This window comes from Neltuma alba, unplaced genomic scaffold (genome assembly GCF_004799145.2).
Source record: "Neltuma alba isolate B1F8T4 unplaced genomic scaffold, ASM479914v2 tig00010931_pilon, whole genome shotgun sequence".
NCBI lineage: Eukaryota > Viridiplantae > Streptophyta > Magnoliopsida > Fabales > Fabaceae > Neltuma > Neltuma alba.
In genome coordinates this window covers 168,333-194,590 of record NW_021635706.1, presented here as the reverse complement: position 1 = coordinate 194,590, position 26,258 = coordinate 168,333, and the positions used below count along the sequence as shown (strand labels likewise).

The window sequence follows — 26,258 nt, the reverse complement described above, 5'->3', positions numbered from 1 at the left end:
ACCACCTTGGAACTCAATTCCTTTGGTGACTTTGAGACATTGAATTGCACAAGACTTCAACACCTGACCTCTCTCCAACATCTAAATGTCAAGTCTTGTCCCAGGCTGGAGAAAATGTTAGGAGAAAAGCTGCCTGCTTCTTTAGGCAAGCTTGATATTCAAGATTGTCCGTTGCTTGAAAAAAAATACCGTAACAAGGATGAACAACTTTTGCGTCAGATATCCCACATCCCACTCATCAATTCATCTGAGATATGAGATACAATATAATCATTCATGAGGTATTAATTGTCCACACTCTTGTTCCCGAGTACTACGTTTTGCTACTTCATGAACTAAATTGTGATGGCAATCTCGTGTGTTTATATTAAATTGTTACAAATATTTGATGACAGAATGAAAAATTGATGATGGTTCATATCATTAATTTGTTACTGTAGCTACCTTAATCACATATCCTGCACTGACATATTAACGATTTTAACTCGTTTATGTAGTCCATGATATTGACATTTTCATTACTTCAAAGATTAGTGAAGTAATCCATTTGGTTTCAAATTTATGCAGAGATGCAGACTCCACGAAGCTTATATCAAGAGCTCTTCTAAGACATGCTTCAAAGTTTCGTGTCTCATACTTTATTCAATCTTGTAATGAGGAAATCTTTGCAAATTGTAATCATGAAGGTACACTTGCAGACAAGTTTCTGTCTCTATTGCAAATACCATTTCTTTGTTTCTTTAAGCATTTTTTTCTTTAATCTTACCCGTTTGAGTTTTTCTTATTATGGGGTTGTTGCAAGTAAAGTCTGACATGGTTTTTTAGTTCTAATTGATAAAAGAAATGCAGTGCTTCTTCTTCAGAAAGTATAATGCTCAAATCAAGATCCTTCATATATTCCTATTGTATAGAGGTTTCAACTGAACCAAAGCTTTTGATTTCTTCTTTCCCTCGTAATTGCTTGTTTCATTATTATTGGTGTTGTCTCTTGACTTCCCTTTTGTTTGCCTAAAATGCAGCATCAAGAAGGACAGAAAGGGATTTGCAGACTTGAACCTGCACTAAGAAGAAATGCTTATCATCTTCTTGGGAAAAGATTCTCTGATTTGCTAGGAGTGCCCTTTGTGTGCTGTACATCACTCTATTGATTTCTTTCGTTTTGGGTCTGGTGTGTAAATAATAGGATGAGTTATGTATACTCATTACTTATAAAAATTCTCAAGCTTCATTCTTGGGGGTTGGATGTAGGATTCAATCTTTTGAATCCGAACCTCTATATATTATGGTGTCATCTTATTTTATTTTCTTTTTGAATTTCAAGTCATCAAACGGATTATATTTCCATTCAATAAAAGAGAGAACCATGGACTGATGCACAGAGCAGATCACTATGCATGTGCTGTTAATTTGATGCCAACATCCGGCTTATTCAAAGAAGCAGACAACCTCAATGATAAAATGCCCGTAAAACAGAGTAAACTCTTTTGGGCATCCTTAAGAAAATGAAAGAGGAGGGATATGCCTCAGACACAAACTTTGTCTTGCATTTGGAGTCGTTTCAACTCCACACCATGAACACCAATCAAGTTTTTTAAAAACCTGAGAACCTGTGTAGACTGTCACAGTGCTATCAAATATATCTCCAAGATTGTTCAGGGAAAGAAAATTGTGGCACATCAACTTAACTGACTTGCCAAGTGCAGTTTATGGTGTTCAATAATGACCAAGATGCATGCCATACAGGATTGGGCAACGAGAGGTCATCCAATGATATCTCATCTTTGAAGAAGTTCGCACTAAAAATCTTCTTGTAATAATGGATTAAAGACAATATATGTCAAGCCTTCTGTATTGATTTGTTGAAGAAAATTGAGGCAGGAAATTGTGGCTACTGAATAATTATAACAAATTATCTTAAACAAGCCATTTAGTCTTAAATATCATTTCATCTGTTTAAAGGACGGAAGAAACTTGGCCACCCTGAGAGTTATGACTAATATTCATGTGAGCATCTCACACATTGCTCATTGTGCGTTGGTGCTATCTCCCAACCTCCTAGGATCCTCTGGATTTGTCGTCGATGATGTCATTTCACTCAGAAAGTTCAATCTCATTTAAATGTTTATATTCGTATGTTAATGTAGTGGACAATAATTAGAATTCTCAACCTTTTATTTTAATGACATTTGATTTTTTTTCGTTCTTCATAAAAAGTAGTTATGATTTATGAAAGCAAGTGGGAACTGATTTATTAGTTTCAATTTGGAGAGGGATATTCTTGTGGAATCAGCACCAAGTGCGTTTACATTTTCCATGAGAATGACCAGCTCGAGCGTCACATTTTTCTTCGATCATGTTTAATTATTTATAATTATTTTGCTTTGGTCGGTCCACGTGGCCATGCTTATCACCAATCTCTTAGCCTAGTTTGTTTGCTCAGAGGACCTTGACGTTCCAAAATACCGAAACGACCGAAGATTAGTAAACAAAGATTAGGTATGTTAATTTTTTAATGATTCTTTTAATATATATAATACTAATTTATATTTGACTCATTACAAGTCTAAGTAAAGTTGATGTTTTTTACTGCCGGACAATTTGAGTTTTATATTCAGTAGATTAGCTGGAAGAAACTGACCGCATAATTTTCTAGTTCAATTTGGACGGAATATTTAATGCTTCTCACGTCCTTAATACGAGATTTTTTTTAGAAAAATAATGCAGAGTATCTTCAAGTTGATTGAGATTATCTCTGTTAGGCCAAAAGCATTAAAGTTAGAATCCTTTCAACAAGTATGCTTTTCGAGATTTGAACTTGTTTTTTTTTTTTATGGAGTGAGATTATTTACCATCTCAACTAACAACTTGTTGGTTTTAGATAGATCAAGAAAGTTAAAAGACTAGGCATGTTAATTTTTTTGACGATTTTTTTATGGTATGACACATGTTTTTTTACTTTTAAGCTTGTTGTTTAAGCGTTGTGTTCTTGTCAAGGTTTGTTTGATAATTGATACACAAGAGACGTGCACTGTCTTGGAAAAAGCAGCCACTCGCCTCAAATGTATTTTACATCTAGGAGAATTATAATGATATTTCAAAAAAAAAAAACTATTATAAAGTCTCAATGATGTGTTAGAAATTGTCATTTTTTATTTTAAAATTTGTTATTATAAGCTTTTCAGTAGTTAATAAAATTTTTTAGTAATTATATTTTTCTAGAGACTTTGTTACAGTTCTCCCTTTATATTTATGTTAATTTGAATTTGACGCATTGCAAGTCTAAGTAAGTTAGTAAGGTTTATGTTTTTATTGCCGGACAAATTAAATTATATATTGAGTACATTTAATGGGATTTATGGAAGAAAGTGACAGCATAATTTTCATTCCATCTCCCCGGCTGAGCATGCGTGACATATGCGTTACGTTTTAAAATCTACGAGTCAATAAGTTTGTGCGATCCCTTCGTGATTCTATATTATTCAAGGATTAGAAAGAAACAAAGCCCGACCCACTGTAAAGCGGAAAACCAGGACTTTAACCAGTTGTGGGGGCCACCTTTTTGTCATTTTCACCATTTTTTCCCCCTAGCTTTTGAAATCAGTCCCACCTGCATTATTTTATCTCTCTTGCTGTACGAGTTTATTTAATTGTTGAAGCTATCAAGTACAAAAGAAATATTGAAGGAAACTACTACGCGTTTGCAAGAACCCGTGAGATGCTAAAGTTTGATTGGCAAGTACAATTCAGCCATGTGTACAGAGAGGGCAATCAATGTGCGGACAAAATGGCTACTATAGGATTGGAACAAGTTGGAGAAAAACGCTACTGGCAGGTCCCCCGGATGAGCTTCAAAAGCTGCTACGTGATGATCTCATTGGCTTAGAAACTTTGGTAGGAGTAGAAGTTAGCGTCTTGAGTGTTGTCTTTTTGTATCTCTTGTCAACAAAAAAAAGAAGAAGAAGAAATATCACTCGTTCCCAAAGAGATCATGGCCGAAGCTCTACTTTCTGTTGCCTTCAATGTGCTTTTGGAGAGGTTAACCCCTGAACAGGCTGACTTGATCAACTTCATTTGCGGGAAGAAGCTGGATAACAAGTTACTTCATCATTTGAAGCCATCCTTGATTGCTGCAAGAGCTGTGCTCAACGATGCAGAACTCAAACAACTCACAGATCATGCTGTGAGAGATTGGTTAAATGAACTCAGAGATGCTGTTTATGAACTAGAAGACTTGATGGATGAAATTTCCACCCAAGCTGCCACTCAGAAACAGGTGCAATATTTCTCCTTTGCTTCCCTTAATTTGTGTGATACAAGCATGGCAAATAAGTTAAAACGTATAACCGATAGAATTGAATATATTGTGGGGCAAAAAGATGCCCTCAATTTGAAGAAGAGCAGTGGATCAGAAACTTTGTCATGGAGGCCTCCAGTTACATCTCATGTGAAAGCCTCTGAAGTATATGGAAGGAAGGAAGAAAAAGAAGAGATAATTAAGCTTATGTTTAATGGTGACGGTGGTCAGTTGTCTGTGATCCCCGTTGTGGGCATGGGTGGGGTTGGGAAGACCACGTTGGTTCAATTAATTTATAATGATGAAGATGTGAGGCAAAAATTTGATCTTACTATATGGGTTTGTGTTTCTGAAGCATTTGATCTTTTGAAAATTGCACAGACTATAATAAAATCCATTAGTCCTGGTTTTATCTGTGATAATATGGATTTAAATCTTCTCCAACCTCATTTGGCGGAGAAGTTGGAAAAAAAACAGTTTTTGGTTGTTCTTGATGATGTATGGAATGACAAATACACCGATTGGGATACTTTGAGGAATTTGCTTGACAATGGAGTGGAAGGATGTAAAATTCTTATTACAACTCGCCTAGAATGTGTCGCTTTGATGGTTAAAACTATCTCATCATTTTATCGCCTAGATGTTTTGTCTGACAAAGATTGTTTGTCAATTTTTGCTGCACATGCTTTCCATTTTAGAGATTCAACAGTGAATTCATGCTTAGGAAAAATTGAAAGAGATGTTGCTAACAAGTGCAAAGGATTGCCTTTAGCTGCAAAAGTACTTGGAGGACTTTTTCGATCAAGGCTTGACTTTGAAGACTGGAATGATATATTGAAAGATACCATGTGGGATTTATTGGACAATGAGATTATTCCAACTCTAAGAGTTAGTTATCATTATCTCCCTCCTCATTTAAAACAATGCTTTGCCTATTGTTCTTTATTTCCAAAGGATCATCTATTTGATAAGGAAGAATTAAGCTTGATGTGGATGGCAGAAGGTTTTTTGCGGCCATCAAAAGGGAACATGACCTTAGAAGAAGTTGGTTATGGGTACTTTGATGATTTAACTTCAAGATCTTTCTTTCAACCCTTACCTGAAAAAGATGTGCACTTTCCTCTTGCTCTTGGGCATGAAAAAAGAGATGGGTGTTTTGTCATGCATGATCTCATTCATGAGTTAGCCACTAATGTTGCTGGAGATTTTTACTTTAGACTAGAGAAGAAAGGAAACAAAATTGGCACCATGACACGCCATTTGTCATGCAACTTCCAAAATTATTTGTGCCTAGATCATGAGGTTTTTCCAAAAGCAAAAGACTTGCGAACATTTATAGGTTTGAATTTTTCCAATATCTCGCGGTTTATTGGAAATGCTTCTCATGTTCTACTATCAAATCTAAAGTGCTTACGTACATTGTCGCTTCGAGATCTGTCTGCTCTAAAGATAGTTCCTGAGACAGTTGGGGAATTCATCCATTTACGCTATTTGGATCTATCGAAGACATGTATTGCGGGTTTGCCTAATTCAATTTGTAAGTTGCATAATTTACAAACGTTGAAGTTGTGTGATTGTACTTTTCTCAAGGTTTTGCCGAGTGACTTGCAAGATCTTGTAAATCTTCGCCATCTGGATCTCTCTTGGTCAAGAAATATTGTAAGTTTGCCTTGCTCATTATGCAAATTATACAATCTAAAAACATTGAGGTTGCAACATTGTTGGTCTCTGAAGATGCTTCCGAGTGATATGCAAGATCTTGTCAACTTGCAGCATCTTGATGTCAGAGGCACTTGGTTGTTACAAATGCCTAGGGGAATGGGTAAATTAAAAGACTTGCAATTTTTGAGTGACTTCATCATTGGTAAGGAGCAAAGTACTGGGATTGAGGAACTGGGAGAAATCTCAAATTTGAAGGGTTGGATTGCAATTAGTAAATTGGAGAATGTCAAAAATGGAAACGAAGCCTATGAGGCGAGGATGATAGAGAAGAAGCACATTAAAGGTTTAATGTTAGCATGGTCAGATTATAGTGACGTGGAAGATACAAGGACTGAAAGAGATATTTTGGCAAATCTTCAACCTCATTGGGATTTAGAACAACTGAAAATTGATTGTTACAGGGGCACAATATTTCCAGATTGGTTGGGAAGTCCTTCCTATCACAACATGACTTGGTTGAAATTAGAGAATTGTAAAAGCTGTTGCATGCTTCCTCCCCTTGGGCAGCTCCCCGCTTTGAAGATATTAAAAATTAGCGGATTAGATGGGGTAGAAAGCATCGGTGATGAGTTGTTGAAGGGCAATGATTATGCTTCCATGATACCATTTCCATCCCTTGAATTTCTTCTATTTTCATACATGACTTCTTGGGAAAAATGGCATTCCGTTGACATGGAAGCTTTCCCTAAACTCCGACAGCTCAAAATATCATGTTGCGAGAAATTAGTTGGATATTTACCTTGCCAGTTGCTTTCTCTAGAAAATCTGCAAATAGGAGGTTGTCCATTATTTTCTTCTTGTATTCCAAGCTGTTCCAAACTTCAGAATTTAGAGATAGAACGAAGCGAAAATGTGGTATGGCAGGAGCAAGAGCTACCTCCTTTCCTTTGCAAGCTAGTAATTGTAGGTTGTCGGATGTTGGAATCAATGTTGGTAGCACTGTCCAAACATTCGCATCTACGACAATTTACCATCGATAATTTATCCAATATATCACATCCAATGATTCATTTGCCCCAGTCATTAGAACATTTAAACATACGCTGGTGCGAAAATGTTGACTTTGTGATGAGTTCAAATGCTCCTCTTCAAAATCTCCACTCTATTACTATTGAACGTTGTAATTTTCTGAAGTTTATGTCGGATGACATGGAAGGCCTTCTCCCGAATTTAAGAAAGCTGAGCATACAGAGTTGTCACAATGTGGAAGCATTTCCAGTAGGGGTCTTTATGCCCAGTTTGAGAGAACTCCATATTAATTGGTGTAATATGGAGTTCATATTATCCCTTCAAGCAGAGTGGCACCTCCTTCGTAATCTCACTTACCTTTCTATTTGTCTTCCACATGGTACTTATGTCAAGTGTTTCCCAGAGGGTTGTTCTCTTCCTACAACTCTTACTACCTTGGAACTCGATGGCTTTAATTGGTTAGAGACATTGAATTGCACAGGACTCCAGCACCTAACCTCTCTCCAACAACTCAAGATCATGCATTGTCCCAAGCTGGAGAAATGTCTGGAGAAAAGCTACCTGTTTCTTTGAAAAAGCTTCACATTTGGGAGTGCCCGTTGCTAGAAAAAAAATACATCAACAAGAATGAAAAACTTTTGCGCCAGATATCCCACATCCCACTCATCATTCCATTCCAGATATGAGATACAATAATGCACGAGGTATTTACTGGCCACACTCTTGTTGCCAAATACTACCTCCGGTCCTTAATATAAGAGCTAGTTAACTAATTTAGGAAGATTGAGAAAGTTAGTTAAGTTAGTTATTTGTAATAAATAGTTGTCTTTTCTAAAATACCTTTGCTAATAATGTGTATTAGAATTATTCTTTCATGGCAACTTTTAACATGTGCAACCAAATTGAAAGTGGTCCTATATAAGGACTACTTTGGAAAAATATGGATAAATATAAAAGAAAAAGTGAATTGGATTCTTATATTTAGGATCAAATTGAATGTCAAACTAGCTCTTATATTAAGAACTAGAGGTAATATTACATTTTGCTACTTTATAAATGCATTCAGAGACTATAAGTGTGCATATGCAGAACTAACTTATTTAATTTGTTATGTTTGATAAATTTAGACTTTATACTCTGTTTTTTATTATATTCCTAATGAAATTTAGATGACTATAAGTGTGCATATTCAGAACTAACTTCTTGTAATTTGGAAGTTCATGAATTAAACTGAGGTAGCAATCTCGTGTGTTTATGTTAAATTTATTTTTGATATTTGATGGTAGAATGATGGATTTTAATAAACAATTGATGTGGCTCAAAGCTTAATTCATTGCTTCAGCTGTTTTATATTACCTTTCTTTTACCGAAAGTAAATGATCTCACACGTTTACTTTTCCTACTCTTATATTTACATTTTCATTACATCCACTTGGTCTCAAAATTATGCAGAGATGAAGATTCCGCGAAGTCCAGATCATGCTTTAAAAAGTACTGTCTCCCCATCCACTGTTTTGTGGCTCATACAATATTCAATCATGTAATGAGGAATTATTGGAAAATGTAATTATGGAAGGTACACGTATACGCTAGTTTCTGTCTCTATAACAAACGCCATTTCTGTTTTCTTTTACACAAATTTTTGTTTATCTTCTGTGTTTGAGTTTTTCTTATTTTGGGGTTGTTGCAGCTAGAGTCTAACATGTTTTGTTCGTCCCAAGTGATAAAAGAAGTACGGTGCTTCTCCTTCAGAAAGTGTAACGCTCAAATCAAGATCCTTCACACATATATTCCTATTCTATAGAGGTTCGAACTGAATCAAAGCTTTCGATTTCTTCTTTCTCTCGTAATTGATTGTTTCGTTATTTTACCCTATATTTGCTATGATTGTGATTAACTTACCAAGTTACTTGAGGATAATGGAGTGCCATTTCCATTTTTTCTTTCACCTCTGGACTTCCCTCTCCTATGCTTAAAATGCAGCATATCAGCAAGGACAGGAAGAGAATTTGCATACTTGAACGTGAACTGAGAAGAAAAGCTCATCATCTACTTGACAAAAGATTCTCTGATATGTTGGGAGTGTCCTTTGTGTGACTCATGCGCATTAGATTTTTTTTCCTTTCAAAGATACTTTGGTGACAGCGTGCAATACATCTGCATATTGATGTTTTTCTTTGGTTTGGGGTGTAAATGATATGATGAATTATGCATATTGCATTATAAATAGTCATTACTTAACAAAATTCTCAAGCTTCATGCTTGGGGAGAGGATGTAGGATTCAATTTTTTGAATCCCAACCTCTATATATCATGGTGTCTTTTTTTTTTTTTTTTTTGAAATTTCAAATGTCATCAAAAGGATTGTATTTCCATCCCATAAAAGAGAACCATGGACTGATGCATACAGCAATATCACTATGCATGTGCTGTTAATTTGATGTCAAGATCTGTCTTATACAAAGAAGCAGAGAATAATCTCAATGATAAAATGCCCGTAAAATAAAGTAAATTCCGTTGGGCATCCTTAAGAAGATGAAAGAGGAGGGATATGCCTCAGACACAAACTTTGTGTTGCATTTGGAGTCGTTTCAACACCAATCAAGGTTTTTAAAAACTTGATGGCTTGTGCAGACTGTCTCACTGCTATCAAATACACCTCCAACATTGTTCAAAGGCAGATAATTGTGAGGGATTCAAATTGGATTCATTGTTTTAAAGATGGAAACTGCTCATGCAAAGACTATTGTTAATACTTCAATTGTACAGACTTGCCAAGTGTTCTTTATGGTGTTCAATAATTATCAAGTTGATTGCCATATAGGATTGGGATACTGAGAGGTCATCCAACGGTATCTTATCTTTAAAGAAATTTACACTAAAAATCTTCTAGTAATGATGGCTTAAAGACAATTTATGTCAAGCTTCTGTATTGAGTTGTTGAAGAGAAGTTGAGGCAGGAAATTGTGGCCACTGAACAATTCCTTCTGTTACGGTGAAAGTGACGAGGGTGGTAATGACCAAAACTACAGTGGTTTTTGATAATTTTGCTGATCTCAGGCTTCAGTTCAAAGTGACCACTCTAGTTCCCATTTCCTTCTGTAACACTTTTGTTCTGTTTCATCTTGAGATCGGGGGACTGGATTTCAGTTTAATACCCGCAGCAGAAACCTGCTCTAAACATAAAGCAGTTCTCTGTGGGCCAGCACTTTGTGAGCTCTGGTGTAGGCAGGAATTGGTCTTTGCCTAAATTGTAAACTGGATAGTGGAACTATACCTCGTAATGATTTACTTCTCCACTGTGCATTTGTGCTATCTCCTAGCCTCCTAGGACACTTTGGACATGCAATTATGAAAGCAAACAGAAGCAAACATCGTGCCAGTATTTTCCTCCTGATTCCTCGGCTCTCCACCTTTCTCCGTAGGTGCTGGATCACCGGCAGGAGGTTTCACTGTTTTCTGAAGCCATTGTGGGCCCTTTATTGTGTTGGTTTTCTTGAACGGACAATGTTCACGGTCATGGCCGTACCGCCCACAAGAGAAACAAATTAAATGAACTCCTTCATATTCCACTAGCTTCTCCATCCATTCATGAAGATCATCGGCAAGAGAGGCTTATTTAGATCAAGCTCAACATATCCTCGCAAACCGCCCTTTTGAATGCTTATATGTTGCTTTATTTAACTTTAGTACCTTCCCTACCTGACTACCTAGCATGAACAGAATTCCACTATCATAATAATCTAAAGGCGACTTAGGAATTCTAATCCATGCTGAGATTTTCGAGATAGATTCCACATCAGGGTCAAAGTCCTCCTACCACGGTTGTACAGCCAAGTAGTGATCCATAGTGAGCTAAGGACCCCCGGTCAAGGCAAAATCATAATCCAAGACTTTCTTGAATTTGATCATAAAGAACCAGCTCCACATCAATGGCATCAAATTGCTCACCATGTAAGCCCCATTTGTTGAAGCTTGTTCACCAAATAATCCTCCCGAACCTTTCTCCCTATAAGCTTCACAATCAAGGTCCTCTTCCACTTCCTATTTAGCTGTTTTTTCTCCTTTGGTGGGATAAGTACATTTGTCCTTTGGCTATATGTTCCACACAAATTCTCTCCTTCCAACGGTCATCACTCCACCAATCCTCTTCCTTAGCATCCTTCTCTCCATCCTCGCTCGATTTATCCCTTTGGACAAAAGCATCCTTATAGGACTTCTTTTCCTTAACCCCTTCTTCCGGTGGCGATGGAGAAGGCACTTCATCAGTAACAACCCCCTCCTCTTCCATCCATCCCTCAGTCCTTGGTGGTAGCGACTGAGCCTCTGTAAACTTCTCCTCGCCTTTTTGAAACTTTTTCCTACCGCGATCTAGATTGTTTGATTCCTTCGCCATAAGCGGCGGTCGAACTTTTTCTCCACTCCCGTTCTCTCCGCTCATACTTGGCTCAACTAATCATGATTATTTTTAAAATACTATTTATTGATTAGCCTTACGATGTTCATCACTGTAATAAGTATTGAAACTAGTTCTGCACTTTCAGCATGTTTTATATAAACTAAAAAAACCTTAAATTACATTAATTCTATTAAATATAATAAATTTTTTAATTTTACCTTTATTTAATGTATACATCTTTAAAAAATTAACTATGTATATTATAATAAATAAAGGATAAAAGAGTACATTTATACTAAAAATTTAATGAAATGACTTATAAATAGGACCAAAAAAACCCTCCTCTATCTGCCTTATAAATAGGATCTGAGAGTATGGTATCTTGGAAAATGCAACAAACAGCCTGAAATGTAATTCATATTTAACATATTACAAGTAATAAAGTTTATGTTTTTATTGGACAAACTAAATTTTATTATTTAGTAGATTAGCCGTGATTTAAGGAAGAAAGTGACCACATAATATTTAAGTTCAATTTGGACGGACCTTCTTTGAGAATAATTGATAATTTATTTCATCTCCCGTGCCGTGCATATCACTCTCCTGTCTTAAATATAAGAGCTATTTCATAATATAAATTATATTATAAAATTAATTTTACATTTAGAACCAGAAAAATAAGTTAATACTATTACGGGTTTGGTTTTAAAGTCTATGGGTCAATTAGTTTGCGCGATCAACTTTCGTGATCCGAGGATAGAAAGGGAAAAAATAGGGGTTAAGGTATATTTAATGCTTTGAAGTATTTTTTTTAGTCGAACATCTTAATGCATTTGGTAGTGTATGAAGCGGCCTAAAATATATTTTTTTTGCCCTGGCGCACTAAAAAATATTGTTAGATACTAAACACATCTAAAAAAATATTTTAAAGTACTGAACGTATTAAAAAACACTTTAAGATACTGAATGTACTCAAAAATATTTTAAAATTCTGAATATACCATAAAATATTTTAAAGTGTTAAATGTATCTAATAAAATATTTAGAGAAACTAGATGCATTTTAATTTAGAAAAACTAATTTGGAGATCCTTCTAATTTTCTTTAATTTAAAATTAAGTCCTTGTATTCTTTTTTTTCTTTTTTTATTGACTCCTTAAACTTTTCACCGTTAGATATGTTAGTCTTACTGTTAAATATATGCTAACACCTTTAAAAATATGTCTTGCTAGAACACCTTCACCTTCTTTCGTTCACACTACTAACTGCACCACCCTTCAATTACCGCACTACCCCTCACCTTCTACTCCTATTTTGTCTATCTCTCTCCTTGCTCTTTCATCAATATCTTCTCTGCGCCTTCATCCTAAGTTTTCTCCTATTGTTATTATATATATATATATATATATATATATATATTAGTGAGAAGATCACTAGGAACTGTTGAAACCAATACAACGCTTAAGTATACCATATCGTAATATCAAGCTGTTTATACATTTTTCCAAAAGAGAAAATGTGTGAATAAGTATATATAATGCATAATAATTCAAGCAAGACAAGAGAAAGAGGGGAAAAAAAAAAACCCAAAAAGAAAAATTGGAGGCATGCATAGATAAAAAAAAAAAAAACGAACAACACAGAGAGAATCTGGAAAGTAATCAAGGTGATAAAATAAATTAGAAGTGTAGAAAATGAAAATAATCGCTTGGTGATTGTAAAGTCATAAAGCTTGCCCTTATTTTTGTAATAGAAAAAGAGTTATTTTAAGGCATCGATGGAACAGATGCAATATAGTTACCACTTTTCAAATTTTTCTATTGAGGATAGCAAAAGTTGAAGGTGGGCTGTCTGAATTAGTATATCATGTCCAGGGGCAACACACATATCATCATGTTGAGAAAGGCCAATTGGACGATCAAGAATCTCATGAAAATCAGTTATCATTATACCCAAGTGTCTATTATACTCCCTCCGTTCCTTATTATAAAAAACATTTAATGTTTATGGCATGTTCTCATATATAAGAGACACTTAAAAGTTGTCTCTATTTTTTTGTATTGATTTCCTATTTTACCCCTATTTATTTTGTCTCCAACTCATACTCTTTCTTCCTCCCACTTCTCTTTCTTTTAATAATTTAATTGTTCTCTCTCATACTCTCTCTCCTTATTAATGGGGGCATTGTTGGAAAAATATTATACTTTTTACACATTAATTGTTCTCAACTAATTTTAACTGTTTTTTTATCAACATAATTTGGTTATTTGTCTCTTATAATAAGGAACGGAGGGAGTATTAAGTTGCCCAGAACCAATGCGCCCTTTACGGGCGAAAATAAACAGCAAACTGATGAAGATAGAAGACCGAACAATTTTTTTTTATTGACCAAGCAAGAAGTAGGCAAAGCAAGCTCGAGCACTGGAGGTTCCAAACAGCAATAATGTTGGGTGTTGAAGGGGAAGATGTTGAGGAATGAGCGAAGGAGTGGAAGAAGGTAGAAGGAGGTGCTTCAGATTTTCTGACAGAGATATTTAACGGTGTTAGCACTTATTTAACAGTAGGGATTAAGATATGTAACGGGTGAAAAGTTTAATGAGTCAATAAAAAGGAAAAAAATAGGGACCTGAGTCAAAATAAAAAAACTATTTTTCCTTTTGACCCAAATGGCCAACAAACTTTAAAGCAGAAAACCAAAACATTAATTAATTAATGGGAAAATTATTTTGTTAATATTTTAACTTTTAACTCATTTATAACTCAGTCCCTCAACCGTGACTCTCTGTGACTCAATTCCTCAATTTTTGACTTGGTTATAACTCAGCCTTTTATCTTGGGAGAATTACATGGAGGTCCCAAGCAAGGGAAAAAAAGTAAAAAACAAGTCCCAGAGGTTGTTATTCTTACTATAACAATTGTCATTATAAGCTGTTCAGGTTGTTATTGGGACTTTTTGGTAATTATTTCTCTTATGTGAAACTTGATTATACTTTCCCTTTTTATCTTTCCTATTTTTTAGAAAATAATTTTTTCTCATTAATAAATTAGCCCAACTCGTCCAATCTGTAAAAAAAGGTTATTAGCGCGGTTACTAATTACTTCTGTGGGTGCCAAGTCAGAGACGTGGAATTTGTTTTCCCTTGGGGGGGGGGGGGGACTGAAACAGAGGTGACCGAACAAAGGCTACGGGCAGAAGGGCGAAGAAGACGGGTTTTCTTTTTCATGGCGTCTATATTAAATGATTCAAAATATAGTTAACCAGAGAAAACAATTCAAATACTACTTCTGATCTTAATTATAAGAGCTAGTTAACTAATTTGAGGAAATTAAGAAGAAAAAATTAAGTTAGTTATTTGTAATAAATATGTATTATCTTTCCTAAAATATCCTTGTTAATCAAGTGTATTAAGTAGAACTACTATTATTAGAAGGATTATCTTGAAAAAAATACATAAATATTAGAGACAGCGGATTGGGATATTATATTTAGGATCAAAATAAAAATCAAATGAGGTCTTATATTAATGACCAGAAGTAGTATCTTAACAAAAACAATACTTTCTCCTGCCTCCCATGTGCAATCCACTATAAATATTCAATTCTTACAGCTTTGTTTTTTCAATCTATATAAAAAGTTTTTATCCTTGTTAAAATATGTTTAATGTCTGTCTCTTTTACTTCTCTATTCATAAGCGAGTATCAATACTAATACACTGTTAGATCCAACACTCTTACTGGCACCAATCAACTTACGCTTCAGTGGCAGGTTTTACTCAGTATCAGCAAGCTGAGCAGTGCCGTGAAAAACCGAAAATACGTAGTTTTACTTTTATCTTAACATTTGAAATATCCACCTTGGCGAAATTTATGTTAAAAGATCTTAAGAATCAACATCAATAATCAATTTAAATTATAAAACATATAGTACACTTTGTTATTTACAAATTGTGCAACACATTTATCAAATGAAAACTCCACCTAACTATAGCCATTTCCAATAACTGAAAATTACTCTCAAATTTTAAAGGCAATGATAAAGTTTTAAAGAAAGTTATAACCAAATTCTAAAAATTTTAATGTAAACTAAAACGTTGACCCATACATTGCACAAGTTAAACCATACTCGAGTGACGAGTCCCATGCGGGTGTCTCTTAGGTATTGTCTTGTGTAATCTAAGCATGAAACCCACAAACGTGACAAATTATAATTCCAAAAAGAATAAATTTTTCAAAAACTACTTGTCCAAAGCAAACCATATCTGTCAAATTCTACCATTTTTCATAAGCTTCCTAAAAACTAATGATTGTTTTTATTGAGTCTTTAACTACATAGTCTTCTTTACATGGTTATGAGCTATCCACTTGCATCTCTAAAGGAACTTGCATCAAAATTTATTTGCGGATGTACATATAAGAGCTGTGAAACAAATAGGTTTCATGAAGATCAGTACCAAAACCCTGCCCCGCAAACGATATTACTCTACAGTCCTTAGCTTTAGACAATCAACAAATAATCAAGTTCTATAGCCTATAATTGATGGCCAAAAAAGGAAAAAAGTTCTATAGCCTACAGTGTTTCACTCATTAACATTGAAAGAATAATCATCAGCTATCGTGATCATTCTGTGTTTCCAGCATATAATGAATAAATATACCCATAAAATATGAAATAATCGCAGAATTTCTCACGGAAATTAATACGATTATATAATTAACAATAAAAGTAGATACCCTAATCATTGGCCTAAGCATTCAACACCAATACGTATGTGGCAATCTCTTCGTTGCTGCTCAGCTTCCAAATCACAGAGCTCTAAGTTACTAGGCCGAGCCATTAGCATTCTTTGTGCTCTCTCTCACCATTGTCTGCACAAACAGCTCCCCGGCCCTGTATGAAGACCGCACCTGAAACACGATAAGGGATTTCAAGTGAGGATCTCATTAGTCCATAATGAAGATGAGATGATTACATATTTACAAACAGGGACTCTTGAGTTAGGTTGGTCCATATGTATACTCTGCCCTGCACAGTAGAGCTAGGCTTGAACCTAACATTTGGATTAGTGTTAGGTCTATGCACTATAAGTCCAAGTTGGTTTGAGCCAAAAAAATATAATTTTTTCGCTATTTAAATTTTGTATTATATCCATTCTTTACTTTCTGTTTCACCACTATATAAAAAAAACTATTTCTAATAAATCAACACAGATTTGAGATCAAAACTAAAACCTTATTGGACTTTGGCCCAAACCCAATCCAGCCCATATACGTATATATACAGATGGATATAGCACTGCTTATTGATCGTGGCCTATCTAGGACAATCTGTTGAAAGTACAAAGTACACTTAGTCCATTTGTCAATGGTTTGTCATTTAGTCCCAAAATGAGATCAAGAATGATCATGTATACAAGTCACGAAAAAAGAGAATGCTAGATTAGAATTTTATTGCATTGGTGATGAGCTTACCAGAGGTCCACTGGCTACATATCGGAAACCAATAGATTCCCCATATTCTCTCCAGAAAGCAAATTTCTCAGGACTGACATACTCTTTGACAGTCAAGTGCAATGGAGTCGGCTGCAATGAGAACATATTTTGAATTAACAAGAAAAGTAACAATTTGTAATGTCAGCCACGACAGTTGTACATTGCGCAAATTGTATATAACTCAGAACATGTTATGGTAATTCCAGGAGCTTCAAGATTGGAAAGAAATTTAAGATCCAATTTCTAATGTTTTTAGCCGGCTGGGACAGACAGAACCAATGTATTTTTAAATCAACGCACCTGCAAATACTGACCGAACGTCAGAATATCAACATCAATAGACCTTAAATCAGCCATAGCTTCCTTCACCTCATCATCGGACTCTCCTAGGCCCAGCATTATAGAAGTTTTTGTTATCATGCCCTCCTTGCTATGTTTTGCATGTTTTAGAACTGACAAGCTTTGTTCATACCTGCATAAGAGATGGGACCAAGCAAACGATAATTCAGAATGAAGCAAAACAAGCCTATGAGAAAAGATTGTTTACGCCTTCAATCATGCATCACTTGCCCAAGCCTAAGAGTCAAACATTTTTCAGAAGCAAAACAAGCCTAAAAGTCAAACAGGTTTCAGTACTTTTGTTCAGGCTTTGATATAATTCACGGTAATTTTTTAGATTTCTGAGACATTTTAACGCACATGAAAATTACTTTCACACATTCCAAAACTTTCCAAACCAGTTTAGAGCATTTGCTCAGAATCAGATAGGAAATGATTTGGCCAAATCAATTTGGGAGTATAGTTTAGAGATTCAGGTGCATATCACATAGATCCATATCTCAGCCAGGTCCAAGGATGTACTTGTCGTTGGTATTTTTCCACAACAAATAAAAATGGTTGATTTTCTTATTTTGTACGACAAAATAATTGGATTAGATCAGCAATGCAACTGACCCAGCCCTGGGATCTCTAACAATTCTTTGAAGCCGTTTCACTGTTTCAATGTTGTGAGCGAAGACATCTAAGCCTGAGTGAACCAGAGTCTCTACAGCCTTCAAGTCACCCCGGAAATCAGATGTTAAACACTCAACCATGATCTCTGGTTTCAACTTCTGCAAAAACAAGCATAGAAACAATTTTGCATCTGTTGGCAATAAATGTTAAAATGCATTTCAAACCAACAATCCAAAATATTAATGAACCTTCATAGCTTTGACAGTCTGAGCAAAATGTCCACTTCCTCCATCAGGTATGTCATCACGATCTACACTTGTTAGGACAATATAATCTACACTGAAAAAGTTGGAAACTTGTAATTAACAAGGAAGTACATCTTGTAAAATTCATACAAAGACTATAATAATCTTAGTAGATGTACATGAGTTGATAGGAAATGCATTAGCACAAAGGTGTGAGCTCTATAAGATTTCAAAAACTACAGGATTTTATGAAAATTTAGTTAGTGTTCTATATACACCTGTGCTGAAGGAACAAACCCTACCAAATGATTTCTTAGATCAGAAACGCTTGCCTATCAGCATAAAAGATATAAAGATTATGACAGGCATCTAGCAGTCATTAGGCTACATGGAAGAGATCAATATAACTGAACATATGCAAATGAGGACATCTGTGTGTTCCAGTCACTCTACATAGAAATTTAGGTCATTTAAAATTGATGACAGTTTCCCATACGAAAACGATATCAAGATTAAAACACCCATGTCAAGCTACAGCCACAGGAACCAAAGCTATTAAGAAAACAAATCCCCGGTCAAAAAACTACACATTTCATCAACCTGAAAATGCTGCACCAATGACGGTTCGCAATAATCTTACATTTGAAAAATTAGTCAAATATAGGGACAAATATGTTCGTTCTTATTGTGTTAGAAAGCTCCTTGCAGGCTCTCACATTATATTTGCACTTATTGTATATTTCTGTAAAAGAAATTTCATAAGAAAGAGGAAAAAAGGCACATAAATAAAAAGGAGGGAAAGATAAGACAAAATCTCATCAACAAAAACCACTTAGCAAAAGCACAACAATGAAACACAGCAGGGGGAGGGGGCTCGTAATAAAGCTCTCTAATACCTTATCTGTAAAAGACAGCCTTAAAGAACCATAGTCTGGGTGTGTAAAAAAAAAGCAACAAAAACAATACCATTCAACAACAAATCTACAGCTTATCCCTCTAAATTCAAGCATTTGATTTCAGACAAATGCACCAAGTAAAACTAAGAAAGTGCCACTTCTTTCCCTCCCAAGCATATTGCTGCGGCAAAATACAGACAACAGATGCATCACATCATCATCTAGACTAGTCGGGATTATGCTCAAGTTGTGATATGACCAGGATGTTAGTTAAAAAAATAAAAGTTTAAAAAGGAAAATGAAAACGCATTTCATTAATCATTACACACCCCCAGCTTGCAATGGCCTTGGCAGTATTTTCTGGTTCCATTGGATCAGGTGGCGCCGGATTTCTACTGGTCTTCACAGCACAAAATCTACACCCACGGGTGCAAGTATCTCCCAGAAGCATGATTGTTGCTGTTGCTATACCATCCCCCCCTCCATTCCAACACTATCCATTAGAATTCAAATGTCAATAACATTATTTTTACCCTTAAAAACACTAACCTAAAACATTTAATATAAGTATTCATTACATTTAATATGTGTGCACGTGTGCGTTCTATCTTGATTTCATTCCTTGATATCATATTGCTCAAAACAAAACGCAGAGAAAATAACATGCTTCGTCCTGAAGTGATGCAATTTCATAATATATCAATTTCTTACGCTGCCCAAATGATGAAGCAATTTACAGAGTCATTTTTCACCATTGAGTTGCTTACAATTCTCAAATGAATGAGTAAGCTAGTGCAGGATCAAATTTTGTAAACATTGCTTAAATATATAAGGAATCAACTCAACTCAATAATATACTTCAATAGAAGTTCCCAAAAAAAATAAATACATAATAAAACTTTCGCTCGCCTACTACGATTCTGCTGATCAAATCAGTCCTTATCAGTCATTAATGAATTTTGAGAATTTTCCTCTTTCTAGTGCTTAAGTAGAGAAAAGCTAGAAGATATGAAATTGAACTGGAAAAACGAGCAAGGATAATTGAATAAAATGAGAGCAATTAGCATTGAACCTCTCCAATATTCGGGCACTGAGCCTCCTCACAGACCGTGTTAAGTTTCAAATGGGACAACGATTTCTTAATCTCTTCAAACCGATCACCTTGAGGAGCTCTCTGCCTCAACCACGCTGGCTTCTTCACATTCGGGTCTCTTCCGGTGTACGGGCCCATCCCACCAGGGTACGACCCGCTCTTCTTCTCCGATTCCATCAACTTTGCCATCTCTGGAAGCGACGTCGTCGTTGACGACAATGACGCTCGTTCCCCACCAATCTTAGACGACGACAATGATGAATCCGCCGCTTCACAACGAATTAATGAAGGTAAGGGGTTATTATACAAGTTGCAACATTTGGGGACTCTTTGAAATGGGGTCGGGAATGAGACAGAAGAAGGTTTTATCAATATCGAATGCTGAATCATTTTTTTCCAAGAAAATTTAGTATGAATCCGACGGTGAAAGGGGAAGCTTTTCTTGAGCTTCAAAATACTCGCACGCTTCTTCGGTGAGTATCGTGAGGCAGCGGAATGAGTGAGGAAGAAGATGAGGGACAAAGAGTTGGTTGAAGTCTGCTGCTTGCTCCAGCAAATGATGCGGGAAGACTTCGGTTTCTCCGTCCAGGAAGCTCAACTACATTTTTATTGAAAAGGTGAAAAACTGAAAATGGATTCCTTCTCCAAACAGAAAGAAAGAAAGAAAGAAAATTTAGTGCTTTGCGCCCAAAAAAATTAGCACTCTTAATATGTATTTGTACAAGTGGAATCTACAAATCAATCCAATCCTTGGAACTTTTTGAGAGGAGAATCCCATTGACTCCCTCTTTAATATTCCATTTCTTCTTAAATAATCCTTTAATTACACATATTAAAAAAATTTCATTCAAATTTTTACGTAGTTGTCATTTTAAGAAAAATAATACTATCTCCTGTCCTTAATATAAAACTTTATTTGATTTTTATTTTAATCTTAAATATAAGACCCCAATCCACTTTATCTCTTATTTTTATATATTTTTTTCAAAGTAATTATTCTAACAATAATAGTTCTAGCCAATATACTTGATTAGTATGGATATTTTAGAAAATACAACACATATTTATTACAAATAACTAATTTAACTTATTTCCTTAATCTTCTCAAATTAGTCAACTAGCTCTTATAATTAGAACCGAAGGTAGTACTCATTTATTATAACTAATTAATTTAATTAATTTTTTTAATTTTTTAAAATTATTTCTCTAACTCTTACATTAAAAACTCTTCTAACACATCTCACAAATTAATATGAACATAAGCCGTGTTAGCTCTTCTCCGATTCAACTTGCTTCTTTTATTGATAAGAAAATATTGCCAAAAATAATAAAATTTAATATTACTCCGGTCCTAAATATAAGATCCACTTTATAGTATAATTTACTCTACAAAGTATATCTTATATTTAAGACCGGAGATGTATTATATGATATTCATTTTTTTTTCCAACAATAATAATATTCATTGTTAAGTAAATGTAATATATGCTTGGATATATTTTAACTTCTAATAAAAAATGTCTTGAAGTATTGCTACAAAAATTGAGCATAATAAGTGTTGGATATAAATGTATAAACATGGAAAATTAAAATTTTGTCCAAGTGAAAAATATATTTTGATACTTTTCCAATACATATCAACAAAATATATCGACGTGTTAGGTAACAGACACATATTGCATATGATACATCAAAAAGTTAAAGTATTAATGCTTTATAGGATATCATCCAAGAAGTGAAATTCTCTGTTTTGACTCCCACTCCTTTAACATCTGAAGGATTGTTCATGTTTGTTAAAAATGACAAGTTAATTGACCGATCTACTGCTATAATATATGACAGGGGCGTTGATAAATTGTATATAAAAGGCAAATTGTAGAAATTTGGAGCGTCTAATTTTCATTGCCAATGCCACATACCTCTATTACAATCTTATTGATGTGTCTACCTAATTCACCCTCTCTTTTTCAAAGTCATAAATGATATATAATCATGTTCCACCTCCTTCAAGAAACCAATCTTTGTGGAGCACAACTATTCTTTTTAAGGTCTGTACATAGAACACATCACATTTTGATTCTGAATTTAAAATTACATGCATTGAATCTTTCTTGGACAATTAAGCTTACTAATTAGTGCTAAAATTACATATAGCTTAGATTCATTTTTCATTCATTCAACATTAAGTTAAATCAAACAATATAAAAAAACCTTAATATAGTCAAGCCTGAAAAATTAGGCCGAGTCTTTTTCTTTTGCCTAGAAATATGCCTTATTTTGCTTTTTAAAAAGCTTGACCTGGGCCTTGATCAAGTTATGTCACAGGCTACTTGATAGGATCCTAACTAGAACTAGTAAAACATGAGCTAGCCCGTGATAATATGGACTGAAGTAACCTGCACCTTAGCAAAGCTGACTCGCTAGCCTGCCTAATTTCCCCCCCAGACAAAGCTATTATTATTGGTATAGATTTGGCCTATATAACCACACACAAATATAAAGTGCTTAATTACGTTTGCAAAGATATGAACGAGGCAATGTCTATATGAAATTTGAGGGTTAAAATCCTCCAACTATATTATATAACATATTGGGAATTTCATGAAAAAGTTTTTTTAAAAAAAAAAAAAAATCAGGCTAGCAGTGTGGCGGGCCAAAAATGGTGTGGGCTGGAGTAGTCTGCATCTTGACAAACTAGCAAAATGCCAACCCGAGCTCGCCGACTCAGCCCGTAATCCTAACCTATTTCCATCTCTAATCACGAGGCATGCAATAAAGCAACAAAGAGACGAAGAGTGTAACCATATAATGATATTTATACATGCTAAAATCAGGCATCAAATAAAACAAACTTCACTGAGCCTTGTAGGAGCACATTACATTAAAGTTCAAATATGAAATCAAGGACATCTTTTTATTTCAAAAAACTGTCACTTCTTCGATAAGTCATATGCAATTTCGAAGGATCACAAGGAATGGAAGAAAACTCAATTTTGCATGTCAATTTCAAACCTCAGAATCAATCTTTATTTTCCCATATTTGTAAACAACCATCCAAATACAGCACCAGAAGATGCAACGATCATCAAATAAGCCCCATATCCTATTTCAAAGGATCACAAGCATGTAAGAATAATTAAGGCAGCTTTGCATGTCAAGTTTAAGCCTCTAAAACAATCTCAATTTTCCCCCCTTAGCATCAAATGACGCATTGATCATCAAACATCACAAGTGCACAACCATGGAAAAGTTCACCAAGGGAGAAATACAGACCGTATGTAAGGAGTCTATAAAGCAGCAAAAACATAGGGAGTATAAGCTGAAGAGCAAAAATAGACCCCCATAGTTATATTTATGCACATTAGGATTAGGCATCACATGATATAGACTTCATTGAGCCTCGTAAGAATGCATTACATTACAAGTTCAAATATCAAACCAAGGACATCTTTTTATTTAAAGAAACTATCAATTTTGTTTTTTATTAAGCCACAGATGCAATTTCAAAGGAGGCATGGAAGAAAACACAAGATACCTTTGCATGTCAAGTTCAAGCCTTAGAATGAATCTTAATTTTCCCACATTTGTTTTCCTAGAATCCAAATGAAGCAATAAATGATGCCATGATCATCAAATAAGCTGTAAGCAATTTCAAATATCACAGGGCATGCAATAATTATTAAGGAAGTTTTGCATGTCAAGTTCAAGCCACTTAATACATCTCAATTATCCTGCGCTAGTAAATAGGCATCAAAATCGAGAATCAAATGATGCTTTGATCATCAATCTTTGCCCATCCACAAACATGAGAAATTCTCCACAAGGCAAACATCCAGCATACATGTATGGGGTCAATAAAGCAACAGAGACACAGAGAGTCTAAGTTGAAGAGAAAAAATAGACCCCAACAATTATATTTATGCACATTAAGATTAGGCATCAAATGACATAAATTTCATTGAGCTTCGTAGGAGTGCATTACATATACAAGTTCAAATACCAAAGCATCGGCATCTTTTTGGTTTAGAAAACTCATCTTTTTTCAATATGAGACATGCAATTTTGAAGGATCACAGGGCAAGCAAGAATAAATAAGATAGATTTGCACGTGAAGTTCAAGTATCAGAATCAATATCAATTTTCCAACATGGACATTGAAAAGAAGCATCAAATGATGCAATAAACACCAAATAAGTCACATATGCAATTTTGAAAGGTCACAACACATGCAAGAATGATTAAGTTTTGCGTTTCAAATTCAAGCCTTTGGATCAATATCAATTTTCCCATGTTACTAAATAGGCATCAAAATCAAACATCAAATGATGCAATGATTATCAACCTTTGCAAGTGCACAATCACGAGAAATTCACCAAAGGAGAAATATACTTCATATATGTAGGGTTCTGCAAAGCAGCAAAAATATGGGAGTCCAAGCTAAGGAGCAAAAGTAGACCCTAATAATGATATTTATGCACATCAGGTATCAAATAATACAAACTTCGATTAGCCTCGTAGGAATCCATTACAAATGCAAGTTTAAAATACCAAAGCAAGGACATCTTTTTATTTCAAAAAAACTCATTTTTTAGATAAGTCACCTGCAACTTCATATACTCACTAACATAGATTTCCCAGACACTACTTAGTGGAATATAAACAAAAAATGAAAGTGATATTTATCCTACTGCAGGTTCAGGGCTGCTTGTAGATCGTTTGTTAACCCAGACATTAAAAGCTTGACTAAAACAAGCATCCTTATCACATCCTTTATGCCATGACCCAAAATATTAAAGAGATAATAGCAAGGGAAAAAACATAGGACATCGCTTAAAAGGTGGTCATGCATTTTAATCCATCCAAATTCAATCTTATCTGCTAACCATATTGAATTTAATGTTGATGACCAGATGCTACTAGTATCAATCAATTCCGTCATCGTTATTCTCTTAAATTGCTATGATACTAATGAAGTTCCTCCTCCCAAAAGACACTGGCTTCATAGCGTGACAATCAAAAGTTGGTAATATATCGAACAACAAGGTAGATGTTGGGTTCATTTCATGTAACATCTAAAGAATGTCAGTTCCATTGTGATTATTCCCTTTTAAAAATGAAAAAGAACATATCATATTTCAGTCATCAACATCCCAAAAGTAATCGCTCAAAACAAATTTAGCTGCAGAATACTTTTTAAGTAGGACAACATCAAGCATTAAGACAGCCAGCACTGACTTGGTGGTGGAAGGTAACCTCGTCTAGAGGATGTTTTAACTAAGTTTTTTAAGAACAAAAAGCCCCATTAAGAAGAATTTTCATTCACAATTCAAAAAAGTTTTTGCTATGCTAACGTCAAAATACCAAGTCTTAAGAATCTTAGACAAATCATTATCTAGCATCAAACATACCTCACATCATCAGAAGAGAGTCGCCGAGGCAACTATCCATTCTTTGAACTTAACAGAACACGTGTGAAAGGAGAAATTCTACATCTAAGCTATCCTGTAATGTTTCCATTTGAAGCTGACAACACATGCGTCCAATAGGTAGGACATCAAAAGGAAAAAGCCAAACACATTGCTACAAATAATTCAGAGAACCCGGTCACAAGTCAAGGTCTGCCTCATACATGAGAAGGAAAGCATCAACAACAATAAGCCTTATTCTTTATTCTATTAAGTGGGATCAGCTATAGAAATCACATGATGCAATTATACTCCATTCAGAACCAATTCTTATATACTAGTCACCAATGGATCTCAATTGATAACTTCCTTAACTATCCTTGGTCTCTCTCTATATCTCTGTAACTTCCTTGATTGATAACTTTCTTGTCACACTTTAACAAAAGTGATGGTTTCATTATTCTTAATGGTTCACGTGATAAGGAAAGCATCCCTTGTCCTAAAATTTCATGAGATATTTTAGAGTGCAAATGACTGAATTTGGTAATCCATAGTGACAAAGTTACCCAACAAACCTTTGCATTTTGTCCAACTTCAGGCTACAACAAAATCAGGCAACAAAAATCATAGTTTCACAATGAAGTACAAAACCAATGGGCTTGAGCAAATAAGAGCCAAAGAAAGCAATGCCAATGCATGAGTTCTGACGCAACATTCTCATAAAAGAGGGTGTTGGAAAAAAAAGAGAATAGCACCATTGAGTCATTACAAACAATGTTATTATTAAGTCAC

General features: G+C 34.9%; 2 protein-coding genes across 2 annotated transcripts; one reads left to right on the top strand and one right to left on the bottom strand.

Annotated features, from left to right (window-relative positions):
* Positions 1-3,988: 3,988 nt before the first annotated feature.
* On the top strand, positions 3,989-9,198 carry LOC114760114 (putative disease resistance RPP13-like protein 1). The gene is made up of 4 exons (XM_028949375.1): positions 3,989-7,689; positions 8,438-8,561; positions 8,676-8,791; positions 8,969-9,198. The coding sequence occupies exon 1, from the start codon at positions 3,989-3,991 to the stop codon at positions 7,556-7,558; it is 3,570 nt and encodes a 1,189-aa protein (XP_028805208.1). The 3' UTR covers positions 7,559-7,689; positions 8,438-8,561; positions 8,676-8,791; positions 8,969-9,198.
* Positions 9,199-15,763: 6,565 nt separating this feature from the next.
* On the bottom strand, positions 15,764-20,605 carry LOC114760087 (lipoyl synthase, chloroplastic). The gene is made up of 7 exons (XM_028949341.1): positions 20,041-20,605; positions 19,298-19,461; positions 18,076-18,166; positions 17,828-17,985; positions 17,174-17,345; positions 16,853-16,963; positions 15,764-16,288 (listed from the first exon to the last, which is right to left on the bottom strand). Exons 1-7 carry the CDS (start codon positions 20,449-20,451, stop codon positions 16,205-16,207), a joined length of 1,191 nt encoding a protein of 396 aa, XP_028805174.1. The 5' UTR covers positions 20,452-20,605; the 3' UTR covers positions 15,764-16,204.
* Between the last annotated feature and the right edge of the window lie 5,653 nt (positions 20,606-26,258).